Source organism: Panthera leo, chromosome D4 (genome assembly GCF_018350215.1).
Source record: "Panthera leo isolate Ple1 chromosome D4, P.leo_Ple1_pat1.1, whole genome shotgun sequence".
Taxonomy (NCBI): Eukaryota; Metazoa; Chordata; class Mammalia; order Carnivora; family Felidae; genus Panthera; species Panthera leo.
Window position 1 is genome coordinate 41,302,958 of NC_056691.1, and position 22,039 is coordinate 41,324,996.

Here is a 22,039-nt window from a genome sequence, read left to right on the forward strand (position 1 = left end):
ATACATATATATATAAACCACAGATTACACAGACTTCCTATGGCCACAGCTGCCTGTTCCATTATCCATTTCTGTGATGGCTTTGAGAAGGAAAATGAAAAGAAATGGGGTAAAACTATTTCCATTATATATATAGCAGACTGTTGCCAGACAAATATTTTCTAGCCTTAAAGAATGTTTTAATATGGATTTCTGGAAAAATTTTTAATCATGTAATAAATATTTTATTAATGTTGATAACATGTATCAAGAGGCCAACTCCAAGTTCTATCATAGAAGTCATAGTTAAAAAGGCAGCAATATAATAGGAGCAATAGCATACAATTGAAGGGGAATTCGGTAAAAGAGCATAAAAGACCATTGATGATCAGGGGAAAAAGGATAAGTTCTGATTCTAACAATCCTAAAATACCCACTTTGTGGAAGTAAAGGGAGGCAGAATGGAGTAGAAAATCAAATCAAATGAAATGAAATCAAAACAAATTAAAATACAGTATGGGGTGTGAAGTCACAGACTTGTGCTCCAACACCAAGTCTTTTACTTACTAGCTCTATGACCACTTTGAGCCTCAGTTTCCCAGCTATGAAACAAGGATAGTAATACTTGACTTTTAGGGATATTCTTAGGAGTATTAGTTATTATTAGGATTGAATTAAATGAAGTATAAATACTCAAAAAAAATCTCTTGCTAAATTTCTAGGAACATGGCAGGCACTCAGTAAATGGTTGTTCATATAAATAGTTAGAGCTTTAGCGCAAATCCAAGGACTAACTGAAATCTTAACTTTGCATCTAGAAATCTGATTGTACAATGTGATCTACTGAGACTCCATATAAAATAGTAAACAGTAAGTGATACAGGAGACTTTTAAAGGCAAAGGTTAAAATAAGAAAAAATTCTATCAATAGTCTAATTACTTTGATCAGCTTAAGATTTTCTAGGTTTTAGGTTCTGTGTAAAACATGCAGAAATAAAATTCTTATAATAAAAGGATGAATTTTTGGAATGCTTTTCATGTGAATACCATTCACTGAATTCAATGAGAAGTCTTTTTAAAATTATCATTTTACTCTTTATTGGTTTGTTGGGTGTTGGCTCTGCATGTGTGTGTAAGCAACAGAACACGTGTGTGCAAAAACTAGGCTTTTTATTTATTTATTTTCTTTTTAATAAAAGTATGGCAGGAATCTGTTCCTGCTTTTCCAGAAATATGGAATTTCTTTCACAGATGAGAGAAGCCACTTGAGTGAAGATTTATGATGTGATTAGAGCTAATTATCTCAAAAAATGAAGCAATCATATAGGTTATTTTGTAAATATTTTATTAATCCTCTAAGAGCCTCCTAAGTGAGGCCTCACAGATACTTATATTATTAATCTGCTATGTATAATGCTTCAATCCAATGCCTGCATTCCAATGACCCGGCACTAAACAGGGGAGTGTAAGAAGGTTTCAGGTATCATAGGTGCAACTCCCTGTCAAAACCCAGAACCCACTGACGTGGTCCCTCACTAGGGAGAGCCTGCTTTAGTGACTCAAGGAGGTTACAAAGTACAAGAGGCCTTAATGTTGGCTACATGGTTTTATACATCTACTACGTCAGAGGTGCTCAACCTTCTTGGGAATTTAGAAAGGAGTTACTCCTTTTCTAACAACATCTTCCATCTGACACTGGGATGGAAGGCCACTCACTTCTCCTGTGCTTTCCAGTTTACAAATGCTGGTAGTGTTCTCTTCAAGGTGGGTGAAGTAAACAGAATCGTCCTTCTATTTCCTAACAAATAACTTCTTTAATGCCTTTCCTTGATTCCATTTGCATACCTCCAGCTGTAGACATACGGTTACAAGATAAATTCCGAACAGCCTGCCTTTCATCACATGCAGTTCCTATTAACATTTAATGAGTGTCCATCGGCAAGTCTATGGATTGCTTTTCCACTCCCACTCTCTCAGAAACCCTCCTGCTGTCTCTGAGCTCACCTAAGATTTCTTCAATCACATTCTTTATTTTTTTATAACTCAAAACCATCTCCATTCAAAGAAAAAAGTTTTCATGCCAGTTGAAACAACATGCCAATATAAACTAAATTGGGCTTTATTATAAGAATAAAGTTATCCATCTTAAAGGGCTCAGGAACAATCTTCTGAGGTTTCTGCTTTCAACTTTTATATTGAGATAGAGGCACCTAAACCTATGTCTTCTCTATCTTCTCAAAGTTTGAATTAAATTTTTGCCTTTAAGAGCAAACTGGTGTAAACTGGGAACCAAGACCCAAGTATTGCTCCTCACGTTGGTAAGATAATTAACATGAGTCAAAAGACTAAATTTGGAGAAAAGCAAAGAAAAAACCTCCCCTAACATCTGATAAAATCCCACCCAACAGGGGCACCTGGGTGGTTTTGGCTTAGTTGGTTAGGCATCTGACTCTGGATTTCGGCTCAGGTCATGATCTCCTGGTTCATAAGTTCAAGCCCCATGCTGGGCTCTACAATGACAGTGGGGAGACTGCTTGTGATTCTCTCTTTTCCTCTCTCTCTCTGTGCCTCCCCTGCTCACGCTCTCCCTCTCAAAATAAATGAATAAACGTAAAAAAAAAAAATCCCACCCAAGAGAAAGTAGCAACCTCACATATAAAGTGCTTTAATTGTACGACAGTTAAAAGCCAGTCTGCTGGGGCACCTGGGTGGCTCAGTCGGTTGAGCGTCCGATTTCAGCTCAGTTCATGATCTCACAGTTTGTGAGTTTAAGCCCCGTGTCAGGCTCTGTGCTGACAGCTCAGAGCCTGGAACCTGCTTCAGATTATGTGTCTCCCTCTCTCTCTGCCCTTCCCCTGCTCATGCTCTGCCTCTGTTTCTCAAAAATAAAAAAAAATGTTAAAAAAAAGTCAATCTGTCTTCTAGGTACATCATTCCTCCCTCTTTAACGGTGGACATAGGGAAGAGAGAGAGAACACACAACATTGATCTGTGATGGTATTCAAAGAGGTAGCCATTAGCTCCATTACTGCTTGTTCCTGGTTTTCACATTCACCTCCTTTGTTCTTTGTTTTCATCTGTGGTGTTCCAGTTATTTGATGTTACCCTTCTCTTGTGCTTCAGATACCAAAAGGCCCCTACCTGAAGTTTCTTCCCTTCCACTCTTGCTTGATTTCCTGGTTTGACTCCCCAGTTTTCTTCTTCTCTTGAACTGACCAAAATCTCCAATTCAGATCTCACATGTTTCTTTCTTTCTTCATACTACACTGTGGGCCTCCCTCGATTTTCATTTCTGAAAGCAACTTTTTTTTTTTCCTTTGTCATGAATTCCATTTTGGTTCAGAGACAGGAAGGCTGCTATGAAAGGTGTGCAGTCACACTGATAGAAGTGATTGTGTGCTGAGTAACGGAAAACACAGGTAGCCTTATAGAATGTGAAATAAAGTTAATGCTCAAGAGATTAAACGAAGGCGAATGAGAGGATGTTCTGAGATCATTTTGGGAAGCAGAGAAAAAGGACTATACTAAAAATTTGCCATTATGAGCATACAAGTGTCTTCTAAATCCCTTCCCTGATCTACGCAAATGGAAGGTGTTCTTGGTGCCATTTCAGTGCACGGACAAAATGAGAATTAAATTCCCATTTGTGGCAAATGATGGTTACATATCAACACTGACAGGAGATTATTTCCTAATTCCTCCTCTGAGTACAGAATTCAAAGCTCAAGAAGACAAAGATAAATGGTTTAGAAGTGGGAAGGGGGAATACAGTAGATGCTAATTATACCTAACAAATCTTTGAGACCCTTAAAAAAATACACACACACACACACACACACACACACACACATATATATATATGTATTTACTTATTTATTCCCAACCCCCAAAGCTCATGTTCAGCTGATGCATACTAGACTGGTAAGGAATATGGGCCAACATCTGCACATTTGTTATTATTGTACAGTGTCTGTGCCACTCATGTTACTAAAATCATTTAAATATTATGCCTGTATTCTCAACATATCTACTTTTCCTTTCTCCTATGTATATTTTTGAAAGAAGTCTTTAATTTTTGTCTCTCTCTCTTTTTTTAAATAATTGTATCATTAGATGATATGATGTAATACTGGCTTTCCAAAAAAAAACAAATCATGTTTTCTTTTTTCTGGAAGTCTTCTGTCATGATGAGTAATATCTATGCCTCAGCTATGAACTATGTGCTTGGACCTAAATAAATATGAAGGTGGTATCTCTTCTTTTATTTAACCTGCTCAACTCTAACTGAGCCCTCAGGACACTGTCCCCATGATGATTCTAACACATGATTCTAATCATTTCACTCCCTTGTCCCAAATCCTCCAAAGATTCCCCATCACCCAGAGCAGTGGTCAACAGACGAATGATCAGTGATGTGAGAGGAGTACATGACCCCATAACTGGTATACTTACTTAAAGGAATTATATCAAAACCTTTTAATAACTGGTACAGCTAAGCAATGATCACTCTGAACCAATGCCAGAACCAATCAGAAAAATGCAAGCCATGAAAATAATTATTATGTACTGACTGAATACATGTTCAAACTATTTACGTGTACTACCATACTAATATATAATGCCTTAAAATGTTTTTTATACATGGTATGAATGTTATAAGGCAAAATTAAACTAAGAAACATAAATAGAAATTTAACACCATCTCCTTGTTTCTCAATGTCTAATCCATAAGTACCCCAATTAGAAGATGATTGGCATAGAATTTAAACTCAAAATGTCTTTTTCTGGACAAAGCTCTTTAAGATCTGGCCCCTGGCTGTCTGTCCAGGTTTATCTCCTGTGAGTCTTTTTATGCTCCAGCAATACGGACTCATAGATTTTTGGAAAAGGCCATGGCTCCTCACAATTCTACGTGTTAATGGATGCTGTCTTGTTCGCTTGGACAGAGTACTCTGTTCCTGAGAAACTCCTACTGTAATGTTTTTCTTGGCATCACCTCGCCTGCTACCTAAATCTTTTGTGAAATCTTCCCTGAATGCCCAGGACACAATGAGAAACTCCTTTCCCTATGAATATTGCAGTAATGACAGCTAACATTTTTGAGCATTGACTTTCTACCAAGTATTCTGCTCTCTACTATGCACACACTATCTTGAATAACTTCCCCCCAAATCACCATACAGTGGGTACTATTACTATCTCTAAGCTGAGGCTTAGAAGGGCTAACAATCTTAGCGAAGTGACATAAGTGAAGAAGGTAGGGAAGGTATTTAGGCCCGAGTCTGGCACCAAAGTGTATACTCTTACATCTCTATTTGTCCACACCACCAATACACAGTATTATGTGTAAATGTCGCCTTGCATGACAACAAACCTTTGTTAACAAACCTTGCATATTTTACCTTTAAAGTCAAAGCACTTAGTACACAGCAAGCTAATGTAAAATGCTTGCTGAATGTCTATACAGCTAGCTAAAAATCTTGTGTTTTAAAATTATGAGCTATTCAGGGGCGCCTGGGTGGCTCAGTCGGTTAAGCGTCCGACTTCGGCTCAGGTCACGATCTCGCGGTATGTGAGTTCGAGCCCCGTGTCGGGCTCTGTGCTGACTGCTCAGAGCCTGGAGCCTGTTTCAGGTTCTGTGCCTCCCTCTCTCTCTGACCCTCCCCCGTTCATGCTCTATCTCTCTCTGTCTCAAAAATAAAATAAAAACGTTAAAAAAAAAAACTTAAAAAAAAATAAATAAAAAAAAAATAAAATAAAATTATGAGCTATTCAGCCTATGTGCTATGGAATATTACATTATGTGTGTATATTTACGTTATGTGTGCTTTTTATATTTTGAATATTGCTAAGAAACTAGGTAGTGTACATGACCAAACTTTAGCTTACCAGTTGTAAATCTTGCATTCACCTTATAGGAACAAGAAGCTCTAAAAGATAGGATGCTCAAGTTGTATTGAAGATTTTATAAGGATAAATTCTAAAGGCCCCAGAAACACTATAGTGCCCTGTGCTGACAGGGGGAAAAAAGCCCAGGACATTATGGGTGTATAATCTCAAGATTTTTCTTATATTTCTTCTTCTCCTCCTCCCACTTCCTGGACAGAAAGAGGGAAGGAGGGAAGAAGAATAAGATGAGGGGAGAGGGACACAGAGAGAGGACAGAGGGAGGACAGAGAGAGGAGAGAGGATGAGTGGGAAAGAGAGAGGTAAGAGGGACAGAGGGAGAGAGGTAGGTAGGTAGGAGGGTAAGCTGAGGCAGGGGTGTGTGGAGAGAAAAGGTGGAGACAGCTCAGGAGAGATGCTGCCCTACACTTGTTTGACAAAGAGAGAGAATGATGGAAACGAAGAAAAACTGAAATGGAAGCTTTCTAAACATGTCCTGATTGCTTTACTCTCACCTAGATTCTTGCATATATCTATTCTCTTTCACTCAACTGTGTTCTCTTTTAGGACAAAAATTCGGGCAAGGACACTTGGTTCTGTCACCTTCCACCTCCTTCCAGACCAGGTCGCCCATTCCCTCAGTCCTAAACCAGTCTCCAGCCTGCAAACATAGTGAGATTTCTGCAACGCAAGTATGATCCATATCTTATATTTCTTATTTATTTATTTATTTATTTATTTATTTATTTAATTTTAAAAGTGTATTTAAACTAAATTTTAGTTAGTTAATATACTGTGCAATATTGGTTTCGGGAGTAGACTTCAGTGATTCATCTCTTACATACAATACCCAGGATTCATCACAAGTGCCCTACTTAGTACCCATCACCCATCTAGCCCATCTCCCATCCATCTCTCTCAGTCAACCCATAGTTTGTTCTCTTTCATTAAGAGTCTCTTGTGGTTTGTTTCCTCTCCTTTCCCCATATATTCGTCTGTTTTGTTTCTTAAATTCCACACGTGACTGAAATCATCTTATGGTTCTTCTTAAGTCTCTGGAAGGTAAAGACTATGATTTATCAAGCTTTAAAACTTCCAGGAGGCACTCCATACAACCCAGCCTTTGGAGGCTCTGCTACGTATTAAGTGAAAGGTCAATGTGGGAAATCATGAGAAGGTACAACTTAGGAAAGGGGGTAAAATATAAAATAGAAGACATTCAGTTTTAGTTATGTTGATATGGATTTACTGATAATACCATTAGGCATCAAAAGTCAGTGGGCATTTTAAAATGTGGAACTGTGTTATATAAGGAAGGTGGAAGCTTGGGAATCAGATATAGGTCATCTACCCAAATGTGGCAGCTGTAGCTACGGAAGATTTTCAAGGCAGATCTCATCAGAAAGGAGACGACAGGGCTGGGAGGCCAGGCATCTAGGAGACCACCTTGGAGCTAGGCACAATACTACAATGGACAAGGCAGATGGCTCCTACCCTTTCCTATGAGTGCTTCCAATGTGTATTCAGACAGAATGGCACTTGTCACCGAGAACACTGTATTTCTGCAGAAGAGGGAAGCCATCCTGGCAGCATGATGTGATGGAATGCCAGGGACGATGAGTCAGAAAAATTCAGATTGTCACAAAAGAACATGTTTCATATTTTTCATTTTCAGAAGGGTGCCCTAGCTTTTTCCCTTAGGCATAAACCTGAAAGTGCTCTAAAAAGGTAAGACTGCAACATATGTATGTAAGGTAGCACTTACGAATTCCTTTAAGGAGCTGAAGTTAACTCTTCTGAATTAAAAGGCTAAGTGGAAGTATATTTTATCGTATAAAAATAAAAAGGCAACTATTTCTAGAGTTGATCCTAGTTTAATCACTGTCAAAGCAAACTTGGGCAGTCACTTTACCTCTCCTTGCCCCAATTTAAAGTGATTTAAATTTCATTCCTGACTATCTCATTAGGGTATTATGATGATTAAGTACTTAAAATGTCTTAAGATCCAGTGAGTAATGTCTTAACATTTGGGGGAGCAGTCATGTGATATTACAGTTTGTGTGAATAATTCCAAAAGCTGTGTGATGTTTCTCCAAATTCCCTGGGTCTTTGATACCAAAGATAAACAGACAACATATCCAACACTCGACCACGTAGCATTTGCTTTCAAGTTCTAAGAGAACTGTACTATGTAACTGCTCAAACAGAGTGCACTGTGATCAGCTGTGAAATTTAAGGGTGCTTACCCTTGATGACCCATCTTGAATAAAAGTTAGGATTATGCATCCTAACTTATGAGAACCTCTTAAGAAAAAATAAACTCCACATACACATTATTATATGTTGCTTTCTTAAATGTCACTCATATCACTTAAATACCACTGAAATATAGCAGAAAGAGGAACATTAACATGAAAACAGGAAAAGACAATGAGGGCCTGAACTGAGTTCTGGGGACAGAGAGGGAGGGATGGGTTCAAGGGCTATTTAGAAGACTAAAGCATCAGTATTTACTCAGAACACTGAAGCAACTTTTTTGGGCAGTACATGGCAACTGGATAGAGGAGGTAAGAAAGAAGAAAGCATATAAGATGTACATATACTGGTTAAGTGAAGGTTTGGTGAGGAAGATAAGTCATCAAGTCACATACATATTGAGAACAAAGCACTTCTGTAATACTACCATTTTGAAAATCCCCTTATCAGCTTCCCATGTTTATTTTCATATAGTATAATAACAGAAAAACTGAGTTTTAGTTACACTTGAAAATTTCAGTGAAAATTTTTGAATCATTTGAATGTTTAAAAATACTCAAGATTGTTCTACTCAAAGAAGAAATATTTACATACCATATTAATTCTAGTCTCCTAGTCACTAAGAACACCCATGATGAAACCACACGGTAAGCTTATCTTGGGAGCACAAAGCACTCCACGAAACTGGACCTGAAATGGCATTAAAGCAAATGAACCTCAACCAGAGTGCTCTGTTCAAGCTTCAACAGAGCAATAGAACTATACAGGGCTGGACAGTTAGAAAATGCCATGCCATTTGTGAACAGAACAAAGAAAGGAAATATTAAAAGGGCTTTATCCCTCTAGGTATATATTGTGCTATACAATATATATATGCTATATAGAGGTGTGTGTGTGTGTATGTATGTGTGTGTGTGTGTGTGTATGTATATATATATATATATATACATACACACACACACATATGTGTATATATATACGTATATACGTATATACGTATATACGTATATATGTATATATACGTATATACGTATATACGTATATACGTATATATGTACGTATATACATATATGTATACATGTATATACATAGATATATATATATATATATATATATATATAGCTATACAATGTATATATGCTATATAGAGGGGTGTGTGTGTGTATATATATACACACACACACCCCTCTAGGTATATATAGGTAATCTATTAAATTTATGAAGATAAGGGCATTGGGTTACATTCTTCAAAGACAATGTTAGGTAGGGTTAACATGCCTATACTAACAAAAGAACATCACTGCACATATAGCATTGTGAACACATCTGTGTTCACACACGCACGTTCTACACATGCCTCTCAGACTGAACATGGCAATGCTCTAAAAAATATGTCAAAAGTTATTTCAGAACTCACAGTATGTTGCTATGGTGCATGCTGCTGCAAAGAAAAAGCTAATGGGCTCTCTACTTAATGTGATTAGAGCCATTATTGACATAATGCCAGGAAGATGCAAAACCATTAGCATTACACTACAGCTCACTTTAGTATCCACTCAGATTTAGTATTTGATCCACAATTTTAATTTTGTTCTGCTCTATTCAGAGCTGCATTACACAAAATGCATAATTAAAAGCTGCTGTGATTCTCTCTACTTCTCAAATTAAAAACATAGCAAACATTTGTAGTTCTAATCCACTAGAAATTAATAAATCAAATAGTGTCTTTTATCCTCTTTCCTCCACGCAATTCAGATTGCAGGTTGGGAATACATTTGCCTGCAACAGAGTATGCTGCAGACAGAGTGGCTGCTCAAAGGAAAGAGAAGTCCCCTAACTGCCTACTGCAAAGGCAAGTGAGAACCTGGAGGGCCTAGAAGCACTGTTAGACTTATAATTCCAAGCGTTAAGCCGGAAGGGTTTTCTGCAAAGAAAAATTTTAATCAATTTACCATAAATCCTTTTGATGCATTTTCCTTCATTAGCTCACTTTGTCAAGCATACACATGCTCCTAATTTAATTTAATCAAATTCGCCATGTCTTTCTGTCAACAGTGAAGCAGTGCCCATGTCCAAAAGATCTCCTATCAACTCCCTACCAGGGGCACCCTGGAGGAGAAGACAATGAGCAACAGGAGTTTTACTTTATCCACCATGAAAAGCTCAGAGGGCTTCCCTCGAAAGGTCTGCCATTAAGAGGTGAGACCCTGACGCGACTGTTAGTTCTATTGCTTCTAGACACCCTTATCAGATACCTGAAATAATAGAGGATTATGACTCATTACAACAAAAACAGCATATCCACCCTCTCCTGTGGAAGGACCACAAAATAAAGCAGCAGAGCAGAGAAGGAAGCGTGTGTTCCAGGCAGGCCCCGACGCTGCTCTGGAGTCTCTCTACTACACGCCAGGGATGCTCCAGTTAGGTGTCCACTGCTAGTTCTTTTAGCAGGCCACGCATTTTCCTGCCTGTAACCCCCTACCATTGCCCACTTCCCTCAAGAAGTGCACCTCATCCTTCAGATCTCTGCTCAAAATTCACTTTACCAAGGCAACAATTCCAGAAGTCCCCTAGATTCCTTTTTAAAGCCCTCTGTGTGCATGTGTGTGTTTTTAAAGAATCTATGACAATTTACATGTATATGCTTATATAATCAGTTCCATAAGGGCAGGAATCACATCTGCCTTGTTCACCATTTTAACTTCTAGAATCTAGCAGCTCTGCCTGGCACAAGTAGGAATTCAGTAAGTATTTGTCAAATGGCTAAATGCTGAATTCACCTACCACTGTCTCCTGATTTTCTGCCTAAACATACTAAGTTTGGTCATTTTCTGAGCTCTTTCATGTTACAAGGTGATTGTTCCTGAAATCATATTTTAAATAAGTATAAGGGTGCAAAGGTTTTAAAATGCACAAAAACTTTACAATTTGTCGGTTTTACATGTGTTTGCGGTGGGAAAAGAAAAGAGTGAAACCACTGGAAGTAACGTAGGATGCGGAAGAAAGATAAAGTAGCAGGGTCTGCCATATTCCACTGGAAGTGGCACAGAAGCGTGTTGCCCCCATATTGTCCACAGGGACAGAGTAGTAAAAGGCAGAGGCAAAACAGAGAAAGATCACCCCTTGAAGAATGGTCAAAGTACCATTCTGACTACCTTTAGTTTCTAGGATTTGCTCCTAAAGACAAACATTTCCTGATAAAAATGTGACAAGGAAACAATAAACAATAAATAACAACAAAAAAACCAACTCTCCTTAATTTTCTTAACAAACCAAGACTTTACAACTTGTAAGCAGCAGCTAAGACTATCGTCTCACTACCACAGTCATTTGTTTAAAAATGTCAAACTTAAACATTTTTCCAAAAGGAGAGAGCTATTCTTATATTATTCTCTTGATCTGTTACATAAGCATCCTATCTTTAAATTTTTAGTTGTTTGTGCTTTCCTCCTCAACACAAAGAAACAAAAATTTTGCATTATTTGCTTGTAGTTCCAAATATACTTGAAAAACTAAAGCCTTCACTGGAAGATATTTAATATATCTAGACTATTTCCTAATAACCCTAAAACAATGAACTTTATAAAATATGGATGGGGAAAAGATAAATATTATACAATTATATTTTCATTTCGGCTTTAACATTATAGAATTACTTTTTTAAATCAAAAAATGAATATATTTCTTTGTATCAGAATCCTGATTTAAGATATACTGTCCCTTGAGTGCTTCCAAAAAGACAGATATCCCCAGAGTAGACTTGAAAAGAAACTTCCCTTAGCTTCTACTCTACAACTGACTCCCAGAACAAAGAGGACACTCTACTTTTGGGGAGGTACCTGGCCCCCTATTTGAACTTCTCAGCATGTCTTTCTGTAGGTGCTCAGGAAGTATCGTTCTCTTTAGAAAAAGGTTTGGGCGGGCCCCTGTGTCCTGCCATATCCTGCAAACAGATGACAGGAGAAGTCAGGCAGAAAAGAACCCAGCTGCATCTGGCTCATTATATTATGAGGCAGCTCATTTCATTGTTTCATGGCTCTAACTCTGTACTTCCTTCCTTCCACTGATCTGAAACCTGCCTTCTTATAACTTTCAGTCCTCTGAGGCATTAACACAATCAGTCCGCTTCCTGGTCCACGTGGAAGCCCTTACAAATGGGGAGGAGATTCCACTCCGGCAGGCTTTTCTCCAGACCCAACACTGTGTCTCCAACTGATCCCCCACCCAAGGTTTGTCTGCAGATCCTTCACCACCTTAGTCACTGATGGTCACACTTCCAATTGCTCAGTACTCCTCCATACAATATGATACCCAGAACTAAATAACAAAATTCTAGATTGGTCTGAGTGGCAGAGAGAAGAAAGGGATACTTTACAACAATCATTACTCTATAATTAATAAGAAAATGCATTTTATCTTAAAAAGACACATGCCAAAAAAAATCCATAATATACACATTTTCAACTTAACACTTATTCCCTACAGTTACAAAATGTTGTCTTTTTCTTGGTGGCATCCACAACCTAATTTCTAATCTTATTCTTCGATGAACAGTGTTAGCATAACAGAATATTCATCCTAAAAACATCTTTTAACACAAATTACAAGATGAAAGGACTCTTAGAAGTAATAACTACAGATCATCTAATGTACCGATGTTTATTAGCCTCAGAAAATGTGAGCTCTGTGTTAACCATATAACTCCTGGAAAACTCTGCTAGGTCATGAAGAAATGTCATTGTGTAAGAGTGTCATTAACTTGAAGTAACCACTTTATTGTTCCCTGCCTTCTCGGCTCTCTTTCAAAGATCGTCCGGCTCCGACTAAAGAAAGGAAGCATGATAGTGATATTAAGAAGATTACTAAAACGCAAATGAGAATTCAATTCACAAAAAAAAACAAAAGGACTCAAAAAATTCAAAGTTGGTGGTAAGAAAACACACAAGTGAGACTGAAATGGGATTTCTGAGAGTGTCTTTCTATGTGTATTCCACACCACTATGACTGCCATCTATCATGCCAGAGACACAAAGTCTGGGAAAGGTTTTCAACCTCCAGAGGAGTGGGAGGCAATGTTAATAAGTCTCCTCCTATCAATATTTCATTATTAAAATTTTCAAATATACACAAAAGTTGAAAGAACTTTTACAGTGAGCATCCATGTAACTACCATCTAAATTCTACAATTATCATTTTATTATATTTGCTTGTAAGGGTCTTTTTTATGTATCATTGATCAGCATGAGACAACAGGCATATAATTTACAATTTCAGGGGAAAAAATTCCTGATATCACCAAGTCAGCACTCATTTTTAAAGTACAGATATAAACATTTCAAGTGCTTAATTTAGACTAATATAATCTTACTTGCATTTGAGTTCTAAATTCTTTCTTTATGCATTCTGGGAAGAATATCTGCTAGGTTATTTATCTGTTTATTTTAACAGCTCAGCACAAAGATACTAAAATGTTATCTGTAATAGCTTAACCTTTGGAAGAATACTTACTTACCTTTGACAGTCTCCAAATGTTTCTGAAAATTTGAAAATGACTTGCAAGCCTCATACACTGGTTTAAGTTATTATCACAATAACAGCCACAAAATAATCATAGCAGCTAATTCTCATACAGTATTTACTATATGGCATGTACCAGTCTAAGTGCTTTGCATATTTTAGCTAACTCAACACACAAAATATCTTCATAAAATAGGTACTATTAATATGCTTACCACCCAGTGTCTGGGTGGTTCAGTTAGTTGGTTAAGCATCCAACTCTTGACCTCAGCTCAGGTAATGATCTCACAGTTTGTGGGATTGAGCACCACAATGGGCTCTGTGCTGACAGTGTGGAGCCTGCTTGGGAGTTTCTCTCTGATCCCCCCCACCCTTCTCTGCCCCTCTCCCGCTCACACTCTTCCCCCCTCCTCTCAAAGTAAATAAATAAAATTTAGAAAACAAATTCTCACCATCATTTTAAAGCTATGAAACACGAGGCACAAAGAATCGTACAGTGGTCGTAAGTAGCAGAGTTGGGATTCAATCTTCAGCAACCTTCACAGCTGACTTTTCCACCAACCAATACTTTGTACTGCCTCTCTAGCAAACAAAAAGAACTCTGTGCCTGAAGGAAATCTAATGTTACATCTTTACCATCACTGATGTTACTGCAAACTTATTAACTAATTTGGGAAATTGAACCAATGCCCAATTTTAATAATCTTTTTAAAAATCAACAGATCATTTGTTTTTAAGTAAAAAACACATGTATAAGGTACCTTATGGTTATAACATATTCAGAACAGAAAATAAATATGTATGAATATGGAATCAATGCCTGTACACATAGTTCAATTTACAAAGGTGTGTGATCTTCAACATATTAGCTAACTTCTTTGAATCTGTATCCTCATGGACAAAATGGAGGTAATAATATAATAGTAATACCAACTTCATGGGATCATTATGAGAATTATATAAGATAATCAAAGTTTCAAAGTGCCTTTGATACGATAATATAAGCAGTCGGTAAAAACAGAAAAAAACTGTACTGTATGCAGTGCACTGTAGGCACCAACTGTTGTCAATAATAATAACGATAATAATATAAGATCAATGTATATCAGTACAAATTACTATTCACTAGTACCATGAAGGGATCCATAATTTTGTTTTAATGTTGCCACAAGCATATTTTTAATCTGGGCAAACACAGCCTTCCAGGAGATGGCATCATAAAGGATATTTCTGATTAATTCAAGATGACCAAATAGCACTATAGATTTAGTAGCATCATTTAACTTATAAACAAATCAAATTGGTATCAGCACAAGGTTCCTGGTGGCTATTAAATCTCTACTACATCAACCCAATAGTGTTGGTAAACATTTAAAAATTAAATGTTCAGCTTGGGGCACCTGGACGGCTCAGTCAGTTAAGCGTCCAACTTTGGTCTGGGTCATGATCTCATGAGTTCAAGCCCTGCATCAGGCTCTGGGCTGACAGCTCAGAACCTGGAGCCTGCTTCAGATTCTGTGTCTCCCTGTCTCTCTGCCCCTCCCCTGCTCACGTTCTCTCTCTTTCAAAAATAAATAAATTTTTTAAAAAATTTAAAAATTAAATATTCAGCTAAAGAAACTCAAACTAAAAGGAGAAAAAAAATCTCCTCTTAAACTGAAGGACACAAAAACGAATGATGGTATCAATTTTAATAGTTTAAATTTTAAGTTGGCATTGAGGAAGGAGACTGTAAAAACTTTCACTAACTCTCAGTTTTTGGAAGGACGATGAGACATGAAATCCCTCTGGTTTCCAACTCATGGTCTACAGATAATTTATGTAACTGTTACTTCTTTTCTGATCCTAATGTTATCAGGCAAAACCAGATCCCAAGAATCAAGAAAAGACTCCCTCCTCTCTGTGTTTCCAATTTAAATGAACAAATTCAGAGAAGTCAAGCACTACTGGGTTATTACCCAGGGCACTTGGGTCTAGACTGAGTCTCAAAGAACAGTGATGGAGTCATGGGACCCCTTACTTGGCTTTAAGTGAAAAGTCACACAAAGGTCCAGTGGCTTCCCTTGGCTGGCCCATCAGTTCACTCAGGTGTTACTAAGATCCCAACAATCCATATGACTGGGCCATTTAGTCTTTGCAGGTACAAATGGCAATTTGCTGTACATTTTCAATTACACATATATTTTTTCTCCACCATGCCTAACAGTATGTAAAACAAAACAGTGTCATTTTGTACATACAAAGGCACTTTTCAGGGCTCAGTGGCACTCAACACCATGCACTTTCAAAGGACTGATGATGGCGTGATGGGCATGGGACAGGAAAGGGACATCTGTGTTTTCCCCTGTTAAGAGCATAATGCAATTTTCCTGCTAAAAAGAAAGAAAGAAAAAAAAAAAGAGGATATTCTCAACCACCTTGAGCCACTGAAAAAGACATATGCTGCTGAAGCCAAGTGAGACTTTTATCCGGACATAAGCAACTGAACATATTTCACTTCCTTAGGCCATACTATTCCCTTCCGTACATTTCCATTATTTCACTGCTCTCAAATTACATGTATCTGTGTGGTTTCCTCAGATACGAGATTCCACTACTATAAAGTTATGTGTTTTGGCTGCAAGCAGCAATCTAGTTCCTACCCAGATGCTTAACGAGACTGTATCTGCCTTCCTAAAATTTCAGTAAAACATATTTAACAACAGTTAGTGACAGTTACATGGTATATACAGTATATGCAATGAAATATGGAGCCATAAATCCCCAGAGATGAAAATATAGACTTCATATCCATAGCAGGTATAGCAAAGTCTATTGCTGTTGTAGGGTCAAGAGCTTTAAAAAATGTCTGCTTTAACCCAGATTCCAGCAAATACATATGCACGTATGTATGCGTATTTTGAGGTATACTTATTTCTACAACAAAAAAAGAAGAGTGGGATAAAAGGCAAGCTGCCCTTGTATAAAATTTCTTATAGAATAGTCCCTGAACAAAATGACTTGAAAGCTAACCATGAAACACCACTGACTTTCAGACTTCTAAGTATCCATCTTTAAGCACAGCTCTATCCTAAAGCTTATCTCTGACCCATCCACATGAACTACTATGTCAACTTCCCTGTACACAGTAGGTGTTTAATACACAGTGGGTGCTGTTCACAGTGAATGATAAAGATAACAGAAAAAGAAAAATACACCTGAAACTCCAAATCCCCTTTTGACAATCCTTGCATCCCTCCTGGCTCTCACGGGAGAAAGGGGTTGTGATTGGACTTAAAATGACACCAAGTTTTCTTCTGCCTTTGCATCATGTACCTTTTACACTTAGCCACCTCCTACAGACTCCTAACTCTTCTTCTTGTTAAACTTTGAACAATATATGCCATTTTACACCTCAGAGCTCAGAAAAGGCAGCACAGTAGCTGGTGTATGGATGTGACAGAATGTTTTTATTCCACCCCTGAAAAAAGGCTCCCTGTTTTTGACACACTGGAAAATGTACAGCCAGAGAGTGCTTGAGGCGAAGATGCCACCCTAGCCTTACATCTGTCTGCTTTCATTTGTCTACAACTGTGCTTATGGATAAAACAAGCTTTCCAGATGTCATCACAAGCAGGGCTCATATGCTGATTTCACGGAGACACCATTGTTGGCTGCCAGCATAACAGAGTTGTAAAACTAAAATATTTAAACTCTGAGCTACTCAACACAACTTTGAATGTCACACAGGATCTTATTTCAGGATTAATTAATGTACACCCCAATAAAATAATCATGTGTTAAAAACAGAGCTGTCTGGTGTGCAAGTGGATCTAATTTTCCTCTTTCCAACTGTTCCAGTGGCATACAACTGCATCATGAAGCCATTTCCAAAAGAGGGCACTTATTCCTATCAAGCCCTTAAATATTTCAGGTACTATGTCCCAAGGATCTATATGTTCTCGTGTTCTATAAAAGACATGATGAACCTAAGACAAACAAAAGCAACAGGCCAGTCACAGACTATAAAGATATTTCCACTGAGAGAGGGAAAGGCCAATGACAAGTGATGGGGGGATTACTAAGAGGCAATGTTACACGTACCCATATGTGAAGCTTGGCTTTAGGCAACGTGGTATCAGGGAGCTTGAGTATTTGTTAGAGAACACAATATCCCTGTGGTTATAATTACAACTCCGATATAAAAGAGGACTACAGTGGTTTCATAACGTCCCTTAACAAAGAAGAACTCATTGCTTGTGAGCTTCCTGAAAAATTCCTTAAATACACACACACACACACACACACACACACACACACACGCACACAGTATTTCTGATTTCCTTTTTTTCTGAACTTACATAACAATTTCGTTGTCACTGAGAAGAGTTCTCGGGAGCTCAGCTTTGGTCTAAATGACCAATCTTAATAACATGTAATATAAGTGCTCTGAGCTGTATTAGAAAAAGAAGCTGATTCACACAGTTGGATAGGCAAGATCTATATGTATCTCCCTTGAACTTGGGCTTTCCTCCTGATCTAGTAAATCTTTTCTAGCCCAGTTTGCATGTTTGTAAACTTGGGTCAGGAATGTTCATTACGCATCTGTTATTAAAAAAAAAAACAACCTTGTTTGTGGGCCATTCTGGATTCAGAAGCTAAATTCATCTCAAAGCCACAAGCCTTTTGCAGTTTCTGCTTAATTTGATAAGAAATCAACTTTATATTAACCCAATCAAGGCATCATACTGGGTCTGTCAGGGCTGGTCCTCCACTTCAGTGGGCTCATCTCAGGTGGCTGCAGCATACCGCAACAGACAAACAAACAACCATGGTTCCATTCAATGCATAACTTCACTCCACCCCCTACTCCCACAAAACAGTAGAACAAAACACTTCTTTGTGATAGCTTTCCAGGGAGACCATTAACCGAGAGGAGAAAGAAGTCCATTACTTTGTTTTCCCACCATCCTGAATGTTCCTGTCTTCTCTGGAGCTGATCTCGTTCAAACCCTCTGAAAATAAATCACCCCAAAGCACTCAAGATTTCCCTAAAGACCACAGCAGGCTTCCTGCTCTGTGTGTTCCCACTCCTGTGCTGGGAGGCTAATGTGTTTTAGGGATGTTTGTTTTAATGCAAAGAACTTTACTAAAGTCAAAACAACCTGTCATGGCGATCCATCTACTTTGGATGATTCTGGCCTCTTCCACTCCTATTTCAGCCTGAGGAGGAGACTAGTGCAAAAAATGAAGACCTGAGTGTTAAATTTCAGTCTTTTTAAGTGTTGGGACAGCAATCATACTTTCTGAGTTAAGAATGATAATATAATCCCTGGCTTTGTAGGACTCCATGTTCCTCCTTCATTTGAGGCTGGGGTAAATTTCTAGCTTGGGAAAGGAATAATCCCTGCTGAAGTCCAGCTGCACTTAATTCCCCCACACTAAAACCAATATATACCTATGCTATTACCCTTCCAGTACCACAGGTGAACAGTGTCATGTGAAAGAGTCTCTTCATAAAATTATTTTGAGCAACGCTAACTTAATCAAAGCCTAATGATCATCTTTTTGGCAAAAGTACATTCCCACAAACATTTAATGATACATCACACTCTCAAATATTTGAGCTAAAATTCATTTTCTGTTCTTTAAAGCTCACTTTTAGGTTTCTAGGGAGAGTGAAAATTATTAAACAGTAGCAATCTGAGAGATTCACATGACGACTTTCATCTCATCTTTGCTTTTTAAATCCACTGGGGAATCCAGAAGTGACACCTTCCAGACTCCCCCTTTACAGATGAGGAGAGAGATGGGCAAGCCGGTTACCTGTTTGCCTAAGAGCACGGAGGTGAGCCTGGAGAGGAGCTGGAAGTGCACTAGTTTACTTGAAGATCAGCTAGAAGCACAGTGTTGAGGTCAATTGTCCTCTCCTGGCTACAGACCAGAGGACATAATAACAGCAATAAGTCTGTTAGCCAGGACAGAGCCTGTTCTCAATGCTGAAACCTAACAGGTTACTCTCAGGTCCCTATTTGAATACAATTGCATTAAAAAATAACCCAATTTAACAATTCAGAAGTTCTGATATATGTTTTATAAAAATGTATGAGAGACCTAAAAGCCATGGAGAGCCATAACTTTGAGCTGCCTCATTTGTTTCTCTTTTATTACAGTCCTGCACGGTGGGCACAAGCCCTTCACTGAAAAGAGAACATTAAATCTTTATTCTAAACTGTTTTAGCAGAACGATATTAATAGTTGAATATTATTTTGTCTGACTGATAAAATACCATTCAAATAAGACCAAAGAGAGCACTGAACCCCAGCTAACTCCTGTGAGGAAAAAGTGACGAGCTATCTTCAGAAATAATAGTTTCTTGTCACTCTTTAACATTTCTACTGCTGTATAAGCCCAAAAGCCGAATAGCTAGAGTGAAGGTGGCTTTCAAAAATACACATTTCTATGGGTCCTCCTTAGTAGGGAAAATAGCTGTATGAAATATTCTTTCTCCTCCTTGTATGTCTGTTTGGTCTTTAATAATACAGAATCAGTAAGGAATCAACATGGACTCATGAGCAAACCATGAGGAAACCACTTTGTTTCCATGGATATTTTACCAGAGATGGAGAAACAGGACAAATTTCAAGTTTAGAGGAGAGAATTCAACATTGGAAAATATACAGACACTAGTGTGATTCAATTCAGCAAAAACCCCAATACTACTATTCATGGCTCTTTCTTGGTGCTATCTTTCTACTACGAAACTACGTATCTCACTTGGAACAAAAAGGCACCCTTTTTTTTTCTTCAATTTCTGTGTCATTACAAACAATTTCAGTAAGGGGTTATCCCAAAACCATACAAGTGGCTTTTTCTTTGAAAGGTTTCTAATTTCTATACAATTCACATATATCTTGATGTTCTAAATAACATAAAAAATAAAATACTAACAACGCCTAAGTTAGGAAGCCTGTTCCCTGCTCAAGACACCTCTTTTTAAATAATTGAATAACAACAGGATAAGTAGGCAAATAGGGTTTATATAGCACTAACATGCCAACACTTAAACTAACTGAAAAATTACATTGAACCTCATTTGAACTCACATCAATAAATTAAACAACTTTGTGGAAGTATTTCCACATGAAAGCTATTGAGTCAAATGTTTTAGTAGGAAACAAAAAAAAATTTTAATTGGCAAATGAATGGTTATATGTGGAGATATTTTCGTTCACTGAAATATCTGATTCAGGGCTTAGCCTGCAAATACGAAGATTTAGTGTGCTGTCTTAGATACTGTATTGATTCTAAGTTCCCATTTAAAAAAAAAATGCTGTAGTGGAAGCGTTTCTGAAATATTTGAATCTTAATCCCTATTATTCAGTGAGCCTTACTCACTAGCCAATCAAGGAGCAAAGATTAAAGTCAAACTAGCTCAAAACCAAAAACAATTTTAAAAGATAATGTCCTAAAAAAAAAAAAGATAATATCCTGAACACAGATTAAAGCCTTCATTTTTTACAAAAAAAGGAAAATTCTGATTGGTGGGTCCCATCAAAATTATAAACAAAAAATTTTAGGAATCACAAAACCATCTAAATTGTGTTTTAGTCAGTACTAATTACCCTATCTTTAAAAATGTTTATTTATCAAGCCCATTCAGTATAAAACTTTATACAAAAATAAAATTTTAACATGAGTTTTCTAAGCCAGCATGTCAAATAGAAATATTTGACCCACAGAAGTAATTTTAAATTTCCAAGTAACAAGAAAAATGTGAAAAGAGGTAAAATTAGCTTTAATTTTAATAATATATTTTACTTAACCAACATGTCCAAAATATTATCTGTTCAACATATAATATAAAAATTCTTAGTATTTTACAATTGTTTTTTGTACTAAATCTTTAAAATCTGTTAAGTGTTTTACCTTTACCACATATCTCAGTTTGGTATGGATACTGGAAATGTGGGTATGCAACTAAAGAAATCTTTTTAAAATTTTAAGTTTAATGGATACATGGTTAGTGATTACTGTATTAGACAGCATAAGTCTATAGTGTAATAATCTTAATTCACCTTGCATTGAAATATTATGTTTTAACATACAGCAAAATCCTGCAACTAGATAAATCTTTTAAAAGGCAAAATATAAAGCATCAATCATTGCTGGTCTGAGGGTAGGAGGGCTGAGTTGAAATGCTGTATATGCAAATATGATCCATGGTTTACATAAATGTGTTTCTGACATTTTTCATTTTCCATGCACATGTGTGGTGATGTGTGATTTAGCATCCTAAGGAGAAAAACACATCACCCATCTTCAAAGGCTCTTGGCTGATATTTTATGTTACCCGCCTTTCTCCTCCCCAAAGGCTAACTCCATGGCAGGTTTGAAGTGCTTTCAAAAGGAAACATTCTT

The 22,039-nt window shown here is 37.4% G+C and overlaps 1 protein-coding gene across 21 annotated transcripts in view; it reads right to left on the reverse strand.

Annotated features, from left to right (window-relative positions):
- The window catches only part of BNC2 (basonuclin 2), a 428,281-nt gene that overhangs the window by 42,122 nt on the left and 364,120 nt on the right, over positions 1 to 22,039 (reverse strand). Inside the window, exon 1 of one of the 21 annotated variants that reach the window (XM_042912995.1) lies at positions 8,716 to 8,799. The exons of the other annotated variants lie outside the window; for them this stretch is intronic. Coding sequence (XP_042768929.1) covers positions 8,716 to 8,718 — 3 coding nt within the window. The 5' untranslated portion in view covers positions 8,719 to 8,799. Of the gene's footprint in view, positions 1 to 8,715; positions 8,800 to 22,039 lie in introns of those variants that run through there. 21 annotated transcript variants of the gene reach the window in all.